Here is a 16750-nt window from a genome sequence, read left to right as displayed (position 1 = left end):
GTTGCCTGAGGGGGCATAAATTGAAATTGAGGATAGACAGTTGTAGAACAGATGTGCAGAAATTTGCATTTAGCCAGCAGGTGGTTGATTGCCGGAACAAACTTCCATCTGTCATTGTAGAAGTTGACAGCTTAAATAAATTCAAGGCAGAACTAGATAAACATTTGGAGTTGATGGATGGGTGAAATGGGAAAGTTTTTTTTTCTTTACTTTTAATCTATTATAACATACTCTGTTAATCTATTATAACAAACTCTGTTAAGCTATTATAACGCACTTTGTTAATCTATTATAATGCACTTTATTAATCTATTATAACGCACTCCTATTTTCAAATTTACTTTCCCAGTGCTTATGTCACACCAAACTGGCTCAACATTGCACTGACCATCGATATCAACTGGATGCACTTCCTTAGATTTTGTGTGTTTCGTAAATAATAGCATAACCTGTCCTTCCTTCCTATCCTTTCTGTATTCCTTATATCTGTGTGATACCCCGTTCGATATCCAAACAAAATCTGCCTTTGATGTCTTGACGAGCACCTGAAATTCATCAAATTTATTTTCTAAACTCCTAGCATTCAAGTATACATGCACGTGTTCTTACTCTTAATTACCCTAACACAGCCCATGTATTAATGATTCCCAGCAGTCCTCGAAATACCCAGCACCTTGTTTTCCAGGCTGTTGCTCATTCCAATTGGAGCAGTGCAAGAATCACTTTCACCTCTTTCAGTGGCTACTGTTAATCTATTCATCTGTGTATCCCCCCAAGTTAGCAGTTTTCCACCCCACCTGACACTGCCTCAATAGCATTAGCAGATATTCTTGCATCATTGCATTACTCTCAACAACAGCAAGATCCTTACTATTGTAAGAGTAATATATTATTAATTTCATGCTCATAGTCTGTAAAGGAGACTAATAAGTGATTGTTGTTTTGAGGCAATCTGAAACAGCTGCTGCATCAGTTATTCATTGCTTTTGATTCCAACATGTCTAGGGATCCAGTCAAATAGAATATCAATGCATTTGCTCTTTCTCCACACAGCAGTGCATTCAATGTTGAAATGAAATACATTTCTCATCATGAATGCATTTCTTCTCTAACAGAGTCTGTAATATGCAGAGGGAGTCAGTATACACCATTGGTAGGCTTTTAAGTGATCCAAGACCAGCTCTACTGCATGCAACTCTGTAATGTATACGTTGCATTGATGGAAAGCTGACTATAGGCAGTGCTTCTTGGAAGACACAAGCAGATCCCACAGATACTTTAGATTTTGAGCCATCTGTATAAACTGGCAAGAAGAACTGAATACTCAACTCTTTGGGCTGCAAATAGTTACTGGTATATAAATTTTTACTGGTATATAAAATAGTTACTGGTATATAAATCTGAGCTTTCAGCTAATTCCTAAGAGTAATGTCACAAGACAAAGGTTATATACCACAGCGAGAAAGGATTTGCCTGGCCATATATTGAATGTAAAGCTGTATCTTGAGTGGTTCTCATATTATCCAATGTTGTATCTTAAGTTACACTGGGATCCTGATACCAAAGGGCCTATTGGAATTTCTGTGTGTTATAATAGATTTTCCCATCATATTATATAAACAGATGTCCATGAAGTGAAGTGAAGGCCTGGCACTGATTTTTATTTTTATGGCATATTGCAATGACAACTGCTGATGTTGAAGCAAGGAGTGATTCTCTGACTTCCTCTTTGGATGGGCTAAGTATGAAATGCTTCAATGGCAATTCAGATGGCTCTGCAGTGGTGAATTGAGCCACCGAAGATAGGATTTCTACAGAGTAGAATTGGGAACAACAATTGAGTTTGGATCCAGACAAGTGTGCGAGGTTAGCCTGTGCGGGCATTGCTCCTTAAAGCTCTTCAAACAGAGAAGTTTTTCCTGATTTATTTTCTGCTTTATTAGTTTAAATTGTCATATTAACTTATTTTCTAGAGTAGCTTTATATTCCTAGTTACGATACTTAGTTTAAAGTTTAACTTAGACAGAGATTTTGTAGATATTACTTAGTATCGGTAACGGTATCAAATCCACGTGTCACAAACCAAATTTTTTTTTAACCAAATTTAGTCGATTTATTAACCAACTGTTATATCAAATTATCTTCTATAAGTAGATTATAGACCTAGTCAGGATCCTTAGTTTATTCTAAATTGAGATAGCGAGATCTGGAAGCTAATCAATACTTACAAGTCCGTAGAAATACCGTTCGTGAGTTCCCGCCATTTTTACACAATAGCATAAGCTTAGTGTAGTATAGTGCATAATATAATATTGTCAATTAATCAGTAAATCTATTAATCTTGATAAACTTTATTGTCAATTAAATTGTACTTTTAACTCTATATATATATATATATATATATATATATATATATATAACGACTTAATCGTAACAAATAATTAATACATAACTATAGTGGTACACGTGATATGGAAGTTGTATAAAGGGAACTCGTAGAAAACACTAGATACCGAAAAAAATATATATATAACATAACTGTTTTGGGATATAACTTAAGGATTTAATTTTTGTTTTGAATTTTATTGAATTAAATCGGAATCATGACTCTGACCAGAGCAGCAAAGCAAAAGGCTCAAGCTAATGGGAGTGCTGTGGTTCAGGGGAGAACTGAGGGGGGGCAGTTGCCCTCTGAATCACAGTCTATTAAAATGCACTGTTTGCTTGATGTTTGCGGAGCAGTCGGGTACGGAACATGATATTGCCAAGGGGGATGTCTTTGTGTGTGCACGATGTAAGGAGTGCAAGGAAATCAGGCGACAACTCAGCGTTGTTATGGGCCTTTATGAGAGCTTGAAGGACAGGGTGGATGCCCTCGAAGGAAATAAATTGAGGGGCCCATCAAGCTCTCAGCTGCCCACATCAACGCCAGAGCTTGCACTTGGTCATCAGGCAACACAGACGCAGCCCCCTAGGCAGAATGCGCTGGTCCCACAGGAACTAGTAGTTGTTGGTGACTCTATTGTCAGGGAAATGGGGAACATACTTTGTAAAAAGGATAGGTGGAATAGGACCAGGGTATGTCTGCCAGGGGCAAAGGTTGATGATGTTGTAGAGCGGATATCATCTTTTAAGGGCACAAAAGGTGATATAGTTGTACACGTTGGCACTAATGATATTAAGAGTAGGAGACCAGCGGAATTACTTAGCAAGTACAGGTCACTGTTGAAAAAAAGCTGTGAATTAGGGTTGAACTTGAAAGTGTCTGCAATTCTGCCCAGACACGATAGGAGGGAGTATATGATAAGAGCCTTGTCGATCAATTCGGCCCTGGAGGGATTGTGCAAGGCTCAAGGGGTAGAATTTTTTTCAGCCTGGACTGTACTTGTTAACAGGAGAGATTGCTTCTACAGGGATGGGATACACTTAAATAGAAAGGGTGCAAGAATTTTTGCTGATGCTGTCGAGGCAGTGTTAGGTGGGTCGGAAAACTGCTAGTTGGGGGGGATACAAGGACTAATAGATTAACAGTAGCCAGTGGCAGAGGTGGAAGTGATTCTTGCACTGCTTCTATTGAAATGAGCAGAAGTCTGAAAAACAAGATGCACGATATTTCAGAGACTGCTGGTAGTCATTGCGGTACAAGTAAACACATGGGTTGTGTTAGGGTAGCTAAGAATAGAAACAGGTGCATGTATACCTGCGTGTACACCAATGCTAGGAGTTTGGTAAATAAATTTGATGAATTTGAGGTATTGCTCAAAACATCAAAGGCAGATATTGTTGGGATATCAGAGACGTGGTGTCACACAGATATAAGTAATGCGGAACTGGAATTTGGGGAATACAATGTGTATAGAAAGGATAGACAGGACAGGAGGGGAGGAGGGGTTATGCTATTAATTAAGAAACACATAAAGTCCAAGGAAGTGAAGCCAGTCGACATCGATGGACAGGGCAGTGTCGAGTCAGTTTGGTGTGACATAAGCATAGGGAAATCAAAATTGAGAGTAGGAGTGTGCTATAGGCCTAATGACTCTGATGAGTATAATAAGATATTGTACAGGGAAATAGAGTGGGCCAGTAAATCAGAGAGTCTTATAATGGGGGACTTTAATTTCCCAGATATTGACTGGAATTTGTGGGATGGTCACTCGCACACTAGCAAGGCTTTTGTGGATTTATTGGATGATTGTTTTCTACATCAGCATGTTCGTGAGGCAACAAGAGGGAGCAATACTCTTGATCTGATTATCAGTAGTGATTCTTCATGCATTAAGAACCTGCAGATAAATGAACCACTAGGTGGCAGTGATCACAGTGTGTTGAAGTGGGATTTACTCAAGGAGGTAACTACCATCAGAGGTAAAGGGAAGGGTTTTTGTTTTCGTAAAGGCGACTATGATGGTCTGAGACAGTATTTAAATTCTATACAGTGGGACCAACTGATGATGTTACCAACAGCAAACTCAAAATGGGAAGCATTCAAGGAACTAATCTTGGAGGCTACCAGGCTTTCCATACCAACTAAGAAATATTGTTCAAGGTTTAGGCCTAAATGGTTGTCAGATGAACTAATGAGACATGTGGCAGAGAAGAAAAATGCATGGGATACATACAAATTAATGGGTGACATGGAAGCCTATGATAGATATAAGTTGGTCTGTAACCAAGTCACAAAGGAGATTAGGCAGGCAAAGACAGACTATGAAAAATCCTTGGCAAAGGATGCAAAGAAAAACAGAAAAGAGTTCTTTACATACTTGAACTCGAAAAGGAAAGGGATGAATCAGATTGGTCCACTGGATATTGATGGTTCAACAGTTGAGGATCCTGCTCAGGTGGCTAACAATCTAAACGAGTATTTTGCATCTACATTCACGCATGAGGAGTTATTCAGGAAGGAGAATGATGTAGGTAAAGTAAACATTGGCAGTGAGCTGGATGATTTTGTAATAACTGAGAGGAAAGTGGAGGAGAGATTGTTGAGGATAAACATAAAAAAGGCACCTGGGGTGGATGGGATCTATCCAGTTATATTAAAGGAGGCAGCAAAGGAAGTATGCAAACCCCTAGCCATAATTATGAGAGCTTCTTTGGACTCAGGGGAGGTACCCATAGACTGGAGATGTGCAAATGTAACCCCAATTCACAAAGGAGGATCAAAGGCTGACACAAGTAATTATAGACCTGTTAGTTTAACTTCTGTTCCAGATAAATTAATGGAGGCACTGGTTAAAGAAGCACTGCAGGATCATCTAGACAAGAATTCAGTTATAGCTCAGACGCAGCATGGTTTTGTTAAGGGCAGGTCTTGCCTGACCAATTTGATTGGATACTATGATGTAGTCACAAAAGAACTGGATGTAGGGAATAACTTTGATATTATATATTTGGATCTTAGAAAGGCTTTTGATACTGTTGCACATGGAAGACTGCTGCACAAATTGGAGCAGTGTGGCATTGGAGGCAAATTGCTGCTATGGATAAGGGGATGGTTGAGTGGCAGAAGACAGAGAGTGGTAATCAATGGACACTGCTCAACGTGGTCTAATGTTATTAGTGGAGTTCCTCAAGGTTCAGTGTTGGGTCCGTTGTTGTTTTCGGTGTTTATGAATGATATTGATGATGGGATATCAAGTTTAATGTCCAAGTTTGCAGATGATACAAAGGTTGGCAGGGTCATTAAGGACAATACTGACGCTATGCTGCTGCAACAGGATCTGGAAAGGTTGAACAGATGGGCTGAGAGGTGGCAAATGAGGTTTAACATCGACAAATGTAAAGTGCTGCATATGGGAAACAGTAACCCCAGAGCAACGTATCAACTCTGCGGTACTACACTGACAGTGGTAGAGAATGAAAAGGACCTGGGGGTAATTGTGCAGGCAGATATGAAGTTCTCTGAGCAGTGCAGACGAGCTGCAAGAGTAGCTCATGGTGTCTTGTCAATGATATACAGGAATTTTTCTAGCAGGGATAAGGAGGTGATTATTCCCTTGTATAAGGCAATGGTAAGGCCACATCTTGAGTACTGTATACAGGTCTGGAGGCCTCATTTCAAGAAGGATGTAGAGCTGCTGGAACGGGTACAGAGAAGGGCAACAAGATTAGTAAATGGAACAAAGGGTTGCTCTTACGAAGAAAGGCTTAAGTTTTGCAAATTACAGAGTTTGGAGACTAGGCACCAGCGAGGTGATCTGATAGAGGTGTATAAGGCTTTGAATGGTTTGAGCATGCTCAATGCCAATGGGATTCTTCATCTTTCTCAGAATAATCACCTCAGAGGGCATAAATTCAAATTGAGGAAGGACGGATGTCGGATAGATGTGCGGAAATTTGCCTTTGGCCAGCGGGTGGTTGGTTGGTGGAACCGACTTCCATCACTTGTTGTTGAAGTTGATAGCCTAAACAAATTTAAAGCTCAACTGGACAGGTATTTCGAACGAACGGAGGGGTGAAATGGGAGTGGGTTTTTTTTTTTTTTTTTTTGGCTGATGCTGAATAAGCTTGCTTTCTTGCATCATATGCCTCTGCTAATGCTAATGCTAAAGCCACAATAATGTGCTTCTGTCCGTACCAGTAATTGGAGGAGACAGAGAGTGAATGTTTAGATCTCTTGTGCAAGTTGCCCTGAGATGACAATTGTGATCAAAAATGAATCCTGGAAATTTAGTTTTGGCTACCACAGAAATAGCATTTTGTGAAAGCCATTTTGTGTTCAGGGTCAGGATGAAGATTCTATTTATAGAAAAAATACAAACCAAAGTTTCCTTTGTATTCTTGCATCATTTGCCAATACTAATATTAATAACTTTTTTGAAAGACCCTTATGGTGATTATTGTAGGATTGTATGAGTGTGGTATCTGTGCAGTGGGTGAAATCAAAGAAACTCATATATTTTACTGCATTCAGTTTTTGATCACAGGGATCATTCTTCACCCACTGAAGATGGAGGGTGAGTACTTGGCACCACAATTCTTAAGTGGCTAATATCCTTTAATTCAACATCAAATCCTGAACAACCAAATTTTCAATTCGCTGTTCCAAATTTCCACAGGTTGCAGCACACGGTAAACATGATGGATTCCTTTGATGTCAGCCTGGAAGTTGGATCCTATTATGGTGGTAATGCTAATCTGGAGAACCAAATGCATTACTGGGAGTTCCTCTCACCATGTACAGGAGTCCACTTTTGGGGGGGGGATATATGCTTATATATATATCTCTCTCTCTCAGTGGGTCATGTTTAATATGTAAAATTCATATATATAATGATCAAATGGGACAATAATTTTTCATAATTCATCTAACCTTAGGGCCAGGTTTTCCAGGCAATCCATATTTCCCAGGATGTCCAGTTTCTCCCTAGAAAGAAAATTAAAAAATTATATAATAAAAGCATTTAAATTATTCTTATTAATTACATTTCTGAAGGATTAATTATAATAAAAAACTGCATCCAAAAATTAAGTATTTCAGTAATAATTATTAGAAATATACATTAATAAATATGCAATCACTAGAAAACAAGATGTTTGGGTATCAATGCTCAATGCTGATGGACTTCCGCTTACTCAGATTAAGAACCTGAGGGGGGGGCATAGATTCAAATTGAGGAAAGACAGTTGTAGAATATATGTGCGAAGTTTGCCATTAGCCAGCGGGTAGTTGATTACTAGAACAGACTTCCATCTCTTGTTGTGGAAGTTGATAACTTAAATAAATCTTAAGGCTGAACTAGACAATCATTTGGAGTACCGTATGGGTAAAAAGGAAAGTTGGGTTTTTTTTGGCTGATGCTGTATAAGCTTGCTTTCTTGCATCATATGCCTCAACTAATGCTAATATCTTTGATATATTATCCTCATAATATATACTTTATATATTATGAGGATAATATATCCTCATAATAAACAAATTTTTGCATAATTTGCAACTGGTAATGGACTAAAGGGAATGTAGCTTTTATCGTATAGCTGGAGATCCTTTCTAATGTAGTTATAGCATAGTAAATAAAATATTATATCATATTGTATAAACTAATTATCACCCTCCATTTCAGGTAGGTTACTTATAGGTTCCAATTATAGTCTAGTGATGTGCATTTTTGTTACTTTTGTGTAACAGTAACTGATCATTATTTTAAATTTGTTGTGGGTTGTAGAAATGTAAAAATACGAGTGATTTGTCATAAAAATACTCTCTTCCACAAAAAATGGTTGAACTTTAATATAAAATATTACATTTTTATAGCTTCTTTCAATTCCTCTTGAATGGAATGCTGATTATATTATATGGAAGTGTTCATTGATATTAAAGTTTGTTTGTAAGCTACAGCTTTCATTTTTCAAAAGTTGATATGTAAATTGCCCTCCAAAGAATGTCTGTATATATCTGTTTTCATAGTCCATTGGACCTTCTTGCATAAACAAGTGACTCAGACCAGTACATAAGGGTGTATGAGCAACATAAGTTAGTCATATAGAACTGACTGATTTCAAGAAGGTTATTGTCAGATGTTACACTGCTAACTTGTCAATTCGTGCAACTGCTGATAACTTATACCATCCAAAGCTGACTATTGGCAATGATAAAATGGAAGCATGATGATACCATCATACAAAGATACACAAAAAGACCATGAAAGTTCATACCAGTGACCAGAGGTTCACACTATTTAGTGCAACAATCTCATTAGACATCCCTGAAAAACATTATTGTTTGTTTGTTTGGTTTTTAGGAGCATTAGCAACTAAGGCCATATTGCTCCAAGGATATGTGATGGTCATACCCTGAGCTTTACGCATCCTCTGTATTTGGTAGTCACGGACTCGAACCCTGAAAAACGTGAACCAGGAGTTTAAGGCATTACGTTTTGAGGTCTGTATGAATATACACACACACACTATACGTGAAATGCCACAACCTCGAGTTTTCTGGGAGAGTGGCCAAACATCACCAAATGGAATGTTATTTATATTAATTAATAATATAATTAATATAAATAATATTGTGAGGAATATTAAACATTATTATTATTAATATTATGAACATTAATATAAATCTTCTCCTTCTAGAGGAGTGTTTCCATTTACAATGGGTTTCCTCAGCCTACAAGTTACTTTTTTGGTAGGAATTTTTTCCTGCCATAAAGTGCAGTTCAAGGTGTCTTGGTCAGTTAAACCCCAGGCTGTCATGCTCTCTCATATTCCATCCATCCATTTCATTCTAGGTCTTCCGCTTCTCCTTCTTCCTGGAGGCATGCATTCCAGGATAGCCTTTGGATATCGATCTGGTTTCTTGCATCCGTTTTATATGTCCATACCATGTTAAATACTTTTCTTCAATAGTATCAATAATATTGCAAATAATATCATTCAATGTCTTTGTATTTGGTAAATAAATCAATGGAATTCAGTTGTTTGATGTGACAAATCTTGCATGTATGTGTGTTATGGGTATTTAGTGGTGCATACAGCTATGCTGGCTATAGTGAACCTATCCATATGGATGTGTTAGAAGTAATTCCGAATTAAAGACATTTCAATTTCATTTTAGATCCTATTCAGAGTTGATGATATATTCCAATTTTTTTCAGAAAGCAGAAAAGTTCATTCAAGAACTGCTTGCCTGGTTACCAATAATATGCTCTAGTGATATCGGTTCTTGTAGTTTAGTCCGAGAAATCAGGACAGATTCTATCCTGGTGATATTGAAGACAGTCAATAAGAATATGTTTGACTGTTAGAGACAAATCTTGCTACACCCTACCCAATCAGATTGGCAAGTGTTTGGTTTGGAGGATGCCTGGAGAATGGAGTGAACTGTGCTAACAATGAAGTTCAGAGGAGGAAGGGTCATGGTGATGATGTTTCTCATAGTATGACCTAGAACTTTTGTTAGTGGTGCAGGGGACCATAAACACCAATGCTTACTTTAATATTTTGGACAATTCCATGCTCCCTAACAATGTGGAAGTTTTTTAGCATTAGTAGAGACATATGATGCAAGAAAGCAAGCTTATGCAGCATCAGCAAAAAAAAAAAAAAAACACACCACTCCCATTTCACCCCTCCGTTCGCTCGAAATACCTGTCCAGTTGAGCCTTAAATTTGTTTAGGCTATCAACTTCAACAACAAGGGATGGAAGTCAGTTCCAACAACCAACTACCTGCTGGCTAAAGGCAAATTTTCGCACATCTATCCTACATCTGTCTTTCCTCAATTTGAATTTATGCCCTCTCAGGTGATTATTCTGAACAAGAAGCAGAATCCCATCAGCATTGAGCATGTTCAAACCATTCAAGGCTTTATACACTTCTATCAGATCACCTCGCCAGTGCCTAGTTTCCAGACACTGTAATTTGCAAAACTTAAGCCTTTCTTCGTAACAGCAACCCTTTCTTACATTCACTAATCTTGTTGCCCTTCTCTGTACTTGTTCCAGCAGCTCTACATCCTTCTTGAAATGAGGCCTCCAGACCTGTATACAGCACTCAAGGTGTGGCCTCACCCTTGCCCTTATACAAGGGAACAATCACCTCATTATCCCTGCTAGAAAACTTCCTGTATATCATTGATAAGACACCATGAGCTACTCTTGCAGCCCGTCTGCACTGCTCAGAGAACTTCATATCTGCCTGCACAATTACCCCCAGGTCCTTTTCATTCTCTACCACTGTCAGTGTAGTATCACAGAGTTGATACGTTGCTCTGGGGTTGCTGTTTCCCATATGTAGAACTTTACATTTGTCAATGTTAAACTTCATTTGCCACCTCTCAGCCCATCTGCTCAACCTTTCCAGATCCTGTTGCAGCAGCATAGCATCAATAATATCCTTAACAACCCTGCCAACCTTTTTATCATCTGCAAACTTGGACATTAAGCTTGATATACCATCATCAATATTATTTATAAATACAAAAAACAATAATGGCCCCAACACTGAACCGAGGGACTCCACTAATAACATTAGTCCACGATGAGCAGTGTCCATTTATTACCACTCTCTGTCTTCTCCCCCCCTCAACCACCCCTTTATCCATAGCAGCAATTTGCCTCCAATGCCACACTGCTCCAATTTGTGCAGCAGTCTTCCATATGCAACAGTATCAAAAGCCTTTCTAAGATCCCAGTATATATTATCAAAGTTATTCCCTGCATCCAGTTCTTTTGTGACTGCATCATAGTATCCAATCAAATTGGTCAGGCAAGACTTCCCCTTAACAAAACCATGCTGTGTCCGAGCTATAACTGACGTCTTGCCTAGATGATCCTGCAGTGCTTCTTTAACCAGTGCCTTCATTAATTTTCCTGGAACAGAAGTTAAACTCACAAGTCTATAATTACTTGTGTCAGCCTTTGATCTTCCTTTGTGAATTGGGGTCACATTTGCACATCTCCAGTCTATGGGTACCTCCCCTGAGTCCAAGGACTCTCTCATAATTATGGCTAAGGGTTCGCTTACTTCCTTTGTTGCCTCCTTTAATATAACTGGATAGATCCCATCCGCCCCAGGTGCCTTTCTTGTGTTTATCTTTAACAATTTCTCCTCCACTTTACTCTCAGTTATTACAAGATTATCTAGCTTACTGCCAGAGTTGAATACACCTCTGGCATTCCCCTCGCTGAATAACTCCTCATGTGTGAATGTTGATGCAAAATATTCATTTAGTTTGTTAGCTACCTGAGCAGGTTCATCAACAGTTGAAACATCGTTTTTTTCCATGTTCAACAGAAAACTGTCCCATGCTATACTGCTAGTGGTTTTCGAAAATTGTTCATTAGCATTAGTTGTTGTTTGTTGGATTTATTGGTGCAAGGGCTACTAAGGCCATAATGCACCTATTTCAATCTTATTTGATACATGATTGTTATATTAAATAAAAGGATTCAGATCAGGTGATATTTGTTTATAAATTTGAGGAAGGTAAAAACATCATTAATATCTTGTCGGTCTCCGAGAATCTGTTGTACGGTAAGTTTATTAGAAGAATATAGATGTGAAGAGAAAGCTGTTTTTCGTTCTCTCAGATATAATGGGCATTCAATGATCAAGTGGTTTACTGTGAGTTGAGTTTGACAGTTGCTGCAGAGTGGAGGGTCGTCCTGTGTGAGTAAATAACTATGAGTTAGGTGAGTATATCCTATTCGAATTCTAGCAAGTACTACTTCTTCCTTTCTATTGCCTCTTAGGCTTGATAGCCACTTCTTGTGATCGTTTTTAATCTGAAAAAGCTTATTGCTTTTTTCTCCCTGCCAAATTGGATAGCCATTTTTTTCTAACATTGGTATGTATGATGCGTTTTAAATCTGTGTAAGGTATCTGCATGTCTGATTTTACGTGACTGGCGTTCTTGGCTGCAAGATCCGCTTGTTCGTTTCTTCTGATTCCAGAGTGCCCAGGTATCCAACAGAAAATTAATTTTTACCTGTTTGCAAGAAGCTGCACTAACTTGGTTTGAATTTGTTGTAGAAACGGATGACTGGAAGGAAATTTACACTGAAGAGCAGATACAGCACTTAAGGAATCAGTGTAGATAATAGTTTGAGGATATAATGACTGTTTTACATTGTCTAGAGCCATCAGGATAGCATACAGTTCTGCAGTGTAAATACTATACTCCAAATACTGTAGACAAAGAACAGCAGGCTTATATTCGGTAATTAAGTCATAAACATCATCTAAGTTAGCTCGGAGTCCGCGAAAATTCCATTGAATGATTCTATGCATTATTGAGGATTATCGGGTATGTCTGCTTGCTTACGGGATGTGGTTTGTTTGCGTCTGTCTAGTCTTTTTTCCCTTTTTGGGAAATTTGGTCTAGTGACATCCATGTCCTCCTCTTCTGCATGAAGTTCAAGAAGTGGGTCATCTCGGTGTGAATTTCTATCTATGTCCATGGTATCAGTACTGGTTTTTTGATTACTTCTTTCAGAGCTTGTTTGATTAACTGGTTGTTGTACAGAATTTTTATCTGGCAGTATTGTCAATGGTGTGTTTACCGAATGAGCTGATTGCTGTTGGGTAGGCTGTTCTTTTAGTGTAGAGAGGACTGACCTGGCCCAATCAGAAACTGAGATGCTTGGCGGAACTGAACAATCTGTTTATACTGTTATGGATCGTTGCTTTTTTACAACTGAAGAATAAGATGGCAATTTATTTGAAATTAAACAATGTATTTTTGCTTCTTGGTATGGCACCTTGTGTTCCACTTTGTACTTTTGTATATTCTTTTCAGTCTGCCACTGGATGCACTCCTTTGAAAATGCTGAATGATTCCCCTTACAGTTTGGGCAGCTTTGTATTTCAGTGGGGCAGTCTGTGTGAACATGCTCTTTTGAACCACAGGAGGCACAGGTGGTTACACCCCTGCAGACTGCTTGTGAGTGTCCAAATTTTTGGCATTTAAAACACCGGACTGGGTTTGGAATATAAGGTCGAATTTTGCACCTTAAATATCCAGCTTTAACAGTTGTTGGTAAAATTGGTGTTTTAAACGTAAGAATGACCGTTCGGGTAGGAGTAAGAACCCCATCTTTCTTAATGACTATCCTTTTGGCATTTATTACATTTTGATCGCCTAATTCCTGAATGATTTCCTCCTCAGATACATTAAGGAGATCCCACTCGGCTATTACCCCTTTAGAGGAGTTTAAGGTGGCATGTGGGGTAACCTTTGTGGGAATTCCACCAAAAGTCGATATTTTTAATAGTTTTTCCGAGTGTTTATTCTCGTTCATCTCCACTAGACGGTCTCCGGATTTTAATCTTCTAACCATTTTTGGTGGGCCCACCACATTCTCAAGACATTTCTGTATTAAGAATGGGGAGAGCTTACTCAAAGGATTGTCAGTCAAAGAATGCAGTATCAAAAAAAGAGGAGCAGGGTTTTCTGTTCCTTCTTTTTTCTGCCATTTTGCATTTCCTGCATTTAAGTCTTCTCTGTTTGAGAGATCTGGATCATGAGATCCATAAGTGGCATGTCTATTTATGTCCATCTTTGCTCCTTTTTGCCCCGGGAGAGTGTTTTTCTTCTCCCAGGTTTCCAGCCCCGCCACGTGGAGGCAGGAGCGGTGCCACCAGTGACCAAGCGGTTTAGAGGTTTAGTTAGGTTAGTACAGATTATATATACACAAGGAAAGAAAGGTGTATTTCCTTTCTGGATTCTACTTCAAAGCTTTTAAGTAAAGAATCAGTTAAGAAAAACAAGAAGAATAGTGACACTGGAAAATAAATATAACTAATCCGCTGAGAAAGAACGCTATGTATCGCACAAAATATCGCTTGGCACTCGGGGCCATTAGCATTAGTAAAGGCACATGATGCAATAAAGAAAGCTTATATAGCATCAGCCAAAAAAAATAAAAAATTACCCTTTTCATTTAACCCATCCACTCACTCCAAATGTTTCTCTAGTTTTACCTTGAATCTATTTAAGCTTACAACTTCTACGATCACAGATGGATGTTTGTTCCAGCAATCAACCACCCGCTGGCTAAAGGCAAACTATCCTACAACTGTCTTTCCCCAATTTAAATTTATGTCTTCTGAGGAGATTATTCTGAACAAGAGGAAGAATCCCATCAGCAGTGAGCATGCTCAAACCATTAAAGGCTTTATACACCTCAATCAGATCACCTCACAAGTGCCTAGTCTCCAGACACTGTAATTTGCAAAAATTAAGCCTTTCTTCATAAGAGCAACCTTTTGTTCCATTCACTAATCTTGTTGCCTTTCTTCTCTGTACTCATTCCAGCAGCCCTACATCCTTCTTAAAATGAAGCCTCCAGACCTGTATACAGTACTCAAGATGTGGCCTGACCATTGCCTTCCTCTTCCCGCAAAAGATGAGAGTGGCTGAAATGCGTGTGTCCTATTCTTAACCTTTCAAATATCACTTCATCATCTCTATTTTGCTGTATGCTGGATTTCCATGGTTGGAGTAAACTTTTAATCTGACGTGATTTGTTATTGGTTAGTACTTGCCATTGCTGTTGCCAATAATGTATCCTACTTGTTTTTAGTCTGGGAAATGGATATATTCTGATGCAGAAATGTTGTTGTTGGCTTCTTTAGCAGCTGTGTCTGCTTGCTCATTACCATGTATTCCAAAATGATTTGGGATCCAGCAAAATCTAATGTTACGACGTTGTTCAAGGAGTTTTGATACTCAGTATTGAATTTGCTGTTGTAGTGGATGTTTGATAGAAGTGATATTTTGTATTGCCATCATGGAACTAAGGGAGTCAGTGAAAATGGTGCTGTTTTGGGAACTTGAATGGTTGATTTATTTTAGTGCTAACATAATGACTTCCAGTTCTGCAGTATAAATGCTGCAGTCTTTTGGGAGTTTTTGGGCCAATATGATGTCAGAAAAGTAAACTGCTGCTCCCAAATGAGATTCAGTTTTGAATCCATCTGTACACAGAAAGCAATGATCTGAAAACTGTGCCTTATAAGCAGCATGCAGCTGTTAATAGTTTATATGAGAGAGGGTTTGTTTGCTCCAAAAGTTGAAGGGGAAGTCGCATGAAGGCTGTATGATTATCCATGGTGGTGTAGACTGCTTTGTAAGTGGCATTATATTATCCAGGTTAAGCTCTCTACTGAGGTGTTTTAATCTCACACACGCAGGTTTATCGATTCTTTGTTGTTGATAATACTTTTCCTATTCAAATGTAAAAGAGATTTCTGAAAGGGGTGACCTGACAAGGATTTTATTTTAGCTGCATAAGAAAGTAATTGATTTTGTCTTGTGATCTGCAAAGGAGATTCTTGGGCCTCACTGTACAGGCTCTGCACAGGCGAGGTGTGGAAAGCTTCAAGGGGTAATCGGAGTACGCAGTGATGTACCAGGTCGAGCCATCTCAGGGCACTGGATCTTGCCGAGTTATTGACTGGGCACCATAGTCTAATTTAGTCTTATTAGACTATGGTCGAATTAGACTTATTAGTCGAATTAGGAGGTGATGTAAATGTAGTAGGATTGTCCTGTCTGCTTCCCAGGATATAGCAGATATCCTTTAAGATATTCATTTCATTTAGACAGTGAACTCTTATGTGACTGATATTCTCTAGAAAAGTCAATTTTTTGTCAAAAAAAAGCGCTAAGAAACAGACACTATTTTTAACTGGGATGGATCTGTTCTTTCAGCCTGAGTTAAGGGTCAGGATGGAGATTCCTTTTTCTGCAGAAATGTATACATATGATCTTTAGTACTGAAATTCTATATCCATTTCTTTCTGTCCATTTTATGACTCTGTTTATGGCTAATTTTAATTGTCATTCTGTTGTCCTCATATGCTGCACTTAATAAGAAATGCTGAAATCATCAGCATAAGCAGTTGTAAAGATGTTGTTTGGGATTTGTTCTATTATTGTGCTGAAGTGGACTGCAAAAAGTGTGGCACTTAGTACAGATCCTTGAGCGACCCCTTCAACCTGACAATATGTTTTAGAAAGTGTATTGTTCATTCGAACTTGGAACGTCCAATTCTTAAGGAAATTGTATATGTAGAAGTCCTCTAAGGCCAAGTTTATTAACTTTTTAAGTATACCATTATGCCACATAGTATTATATGCCTTCTTGATATCAAAATTAACCATGACTTGATGTAGTTTTCTGAGAAAACCATTTCTTACTTGATTTTCCAGTTGTATAAGTATAGGGTGGCCATAATTAAAGTATCCCTATTCAGAGCACTCTATAGCTCTAAGTAATAAGCGGAATGCCACCAAAAT

The 16750-nt window shown here is 38.4% G+C and overlaps 1 protein-coding gene across 2 annotated transcripts in view; it reads right to left on the bottom strand.

The window, feature by feature from the left end:
* LOC150081124 (uncharacterized) overlaps window positions 1-16750 on the bottom strand; it is a 1253880-nt gene that overhangs the window by 333761 nt on the left and 903369 nt on the right. For both annotated transcript variants that reach the window (XM_090381132.1, XM_090381131.1), the window contains exon 30: window positions 7316-7369. In XM_090381132.1, the coding sequence (XP_090237258.1) occupies window positions 7316-7369 (54 nt within the window). The remainder of the gene's footprint in view (window positions 1-7315; window positions 7370-16750) is intronic.

The sequence above is a fragment of the Mastigoproctus giganteus genome, chromosome 9 (assembly GCF_048544385.1).
Source record: "Mastigoproctus giganteus isolate SK-2022 chromosome 9, ASM4854438v1, whole genome shotgun sequence".
Taxonomy (NCBI): Eukaryota; Metazoa; Arthropoda; class Arachnida; order Uropygi; family Thelyphonidae; genus Mastigoproctus; species Mastigoproctus giganteus.
This window is presented reverse-complemented; position numbering and strand designations above follow the sequence as displayed.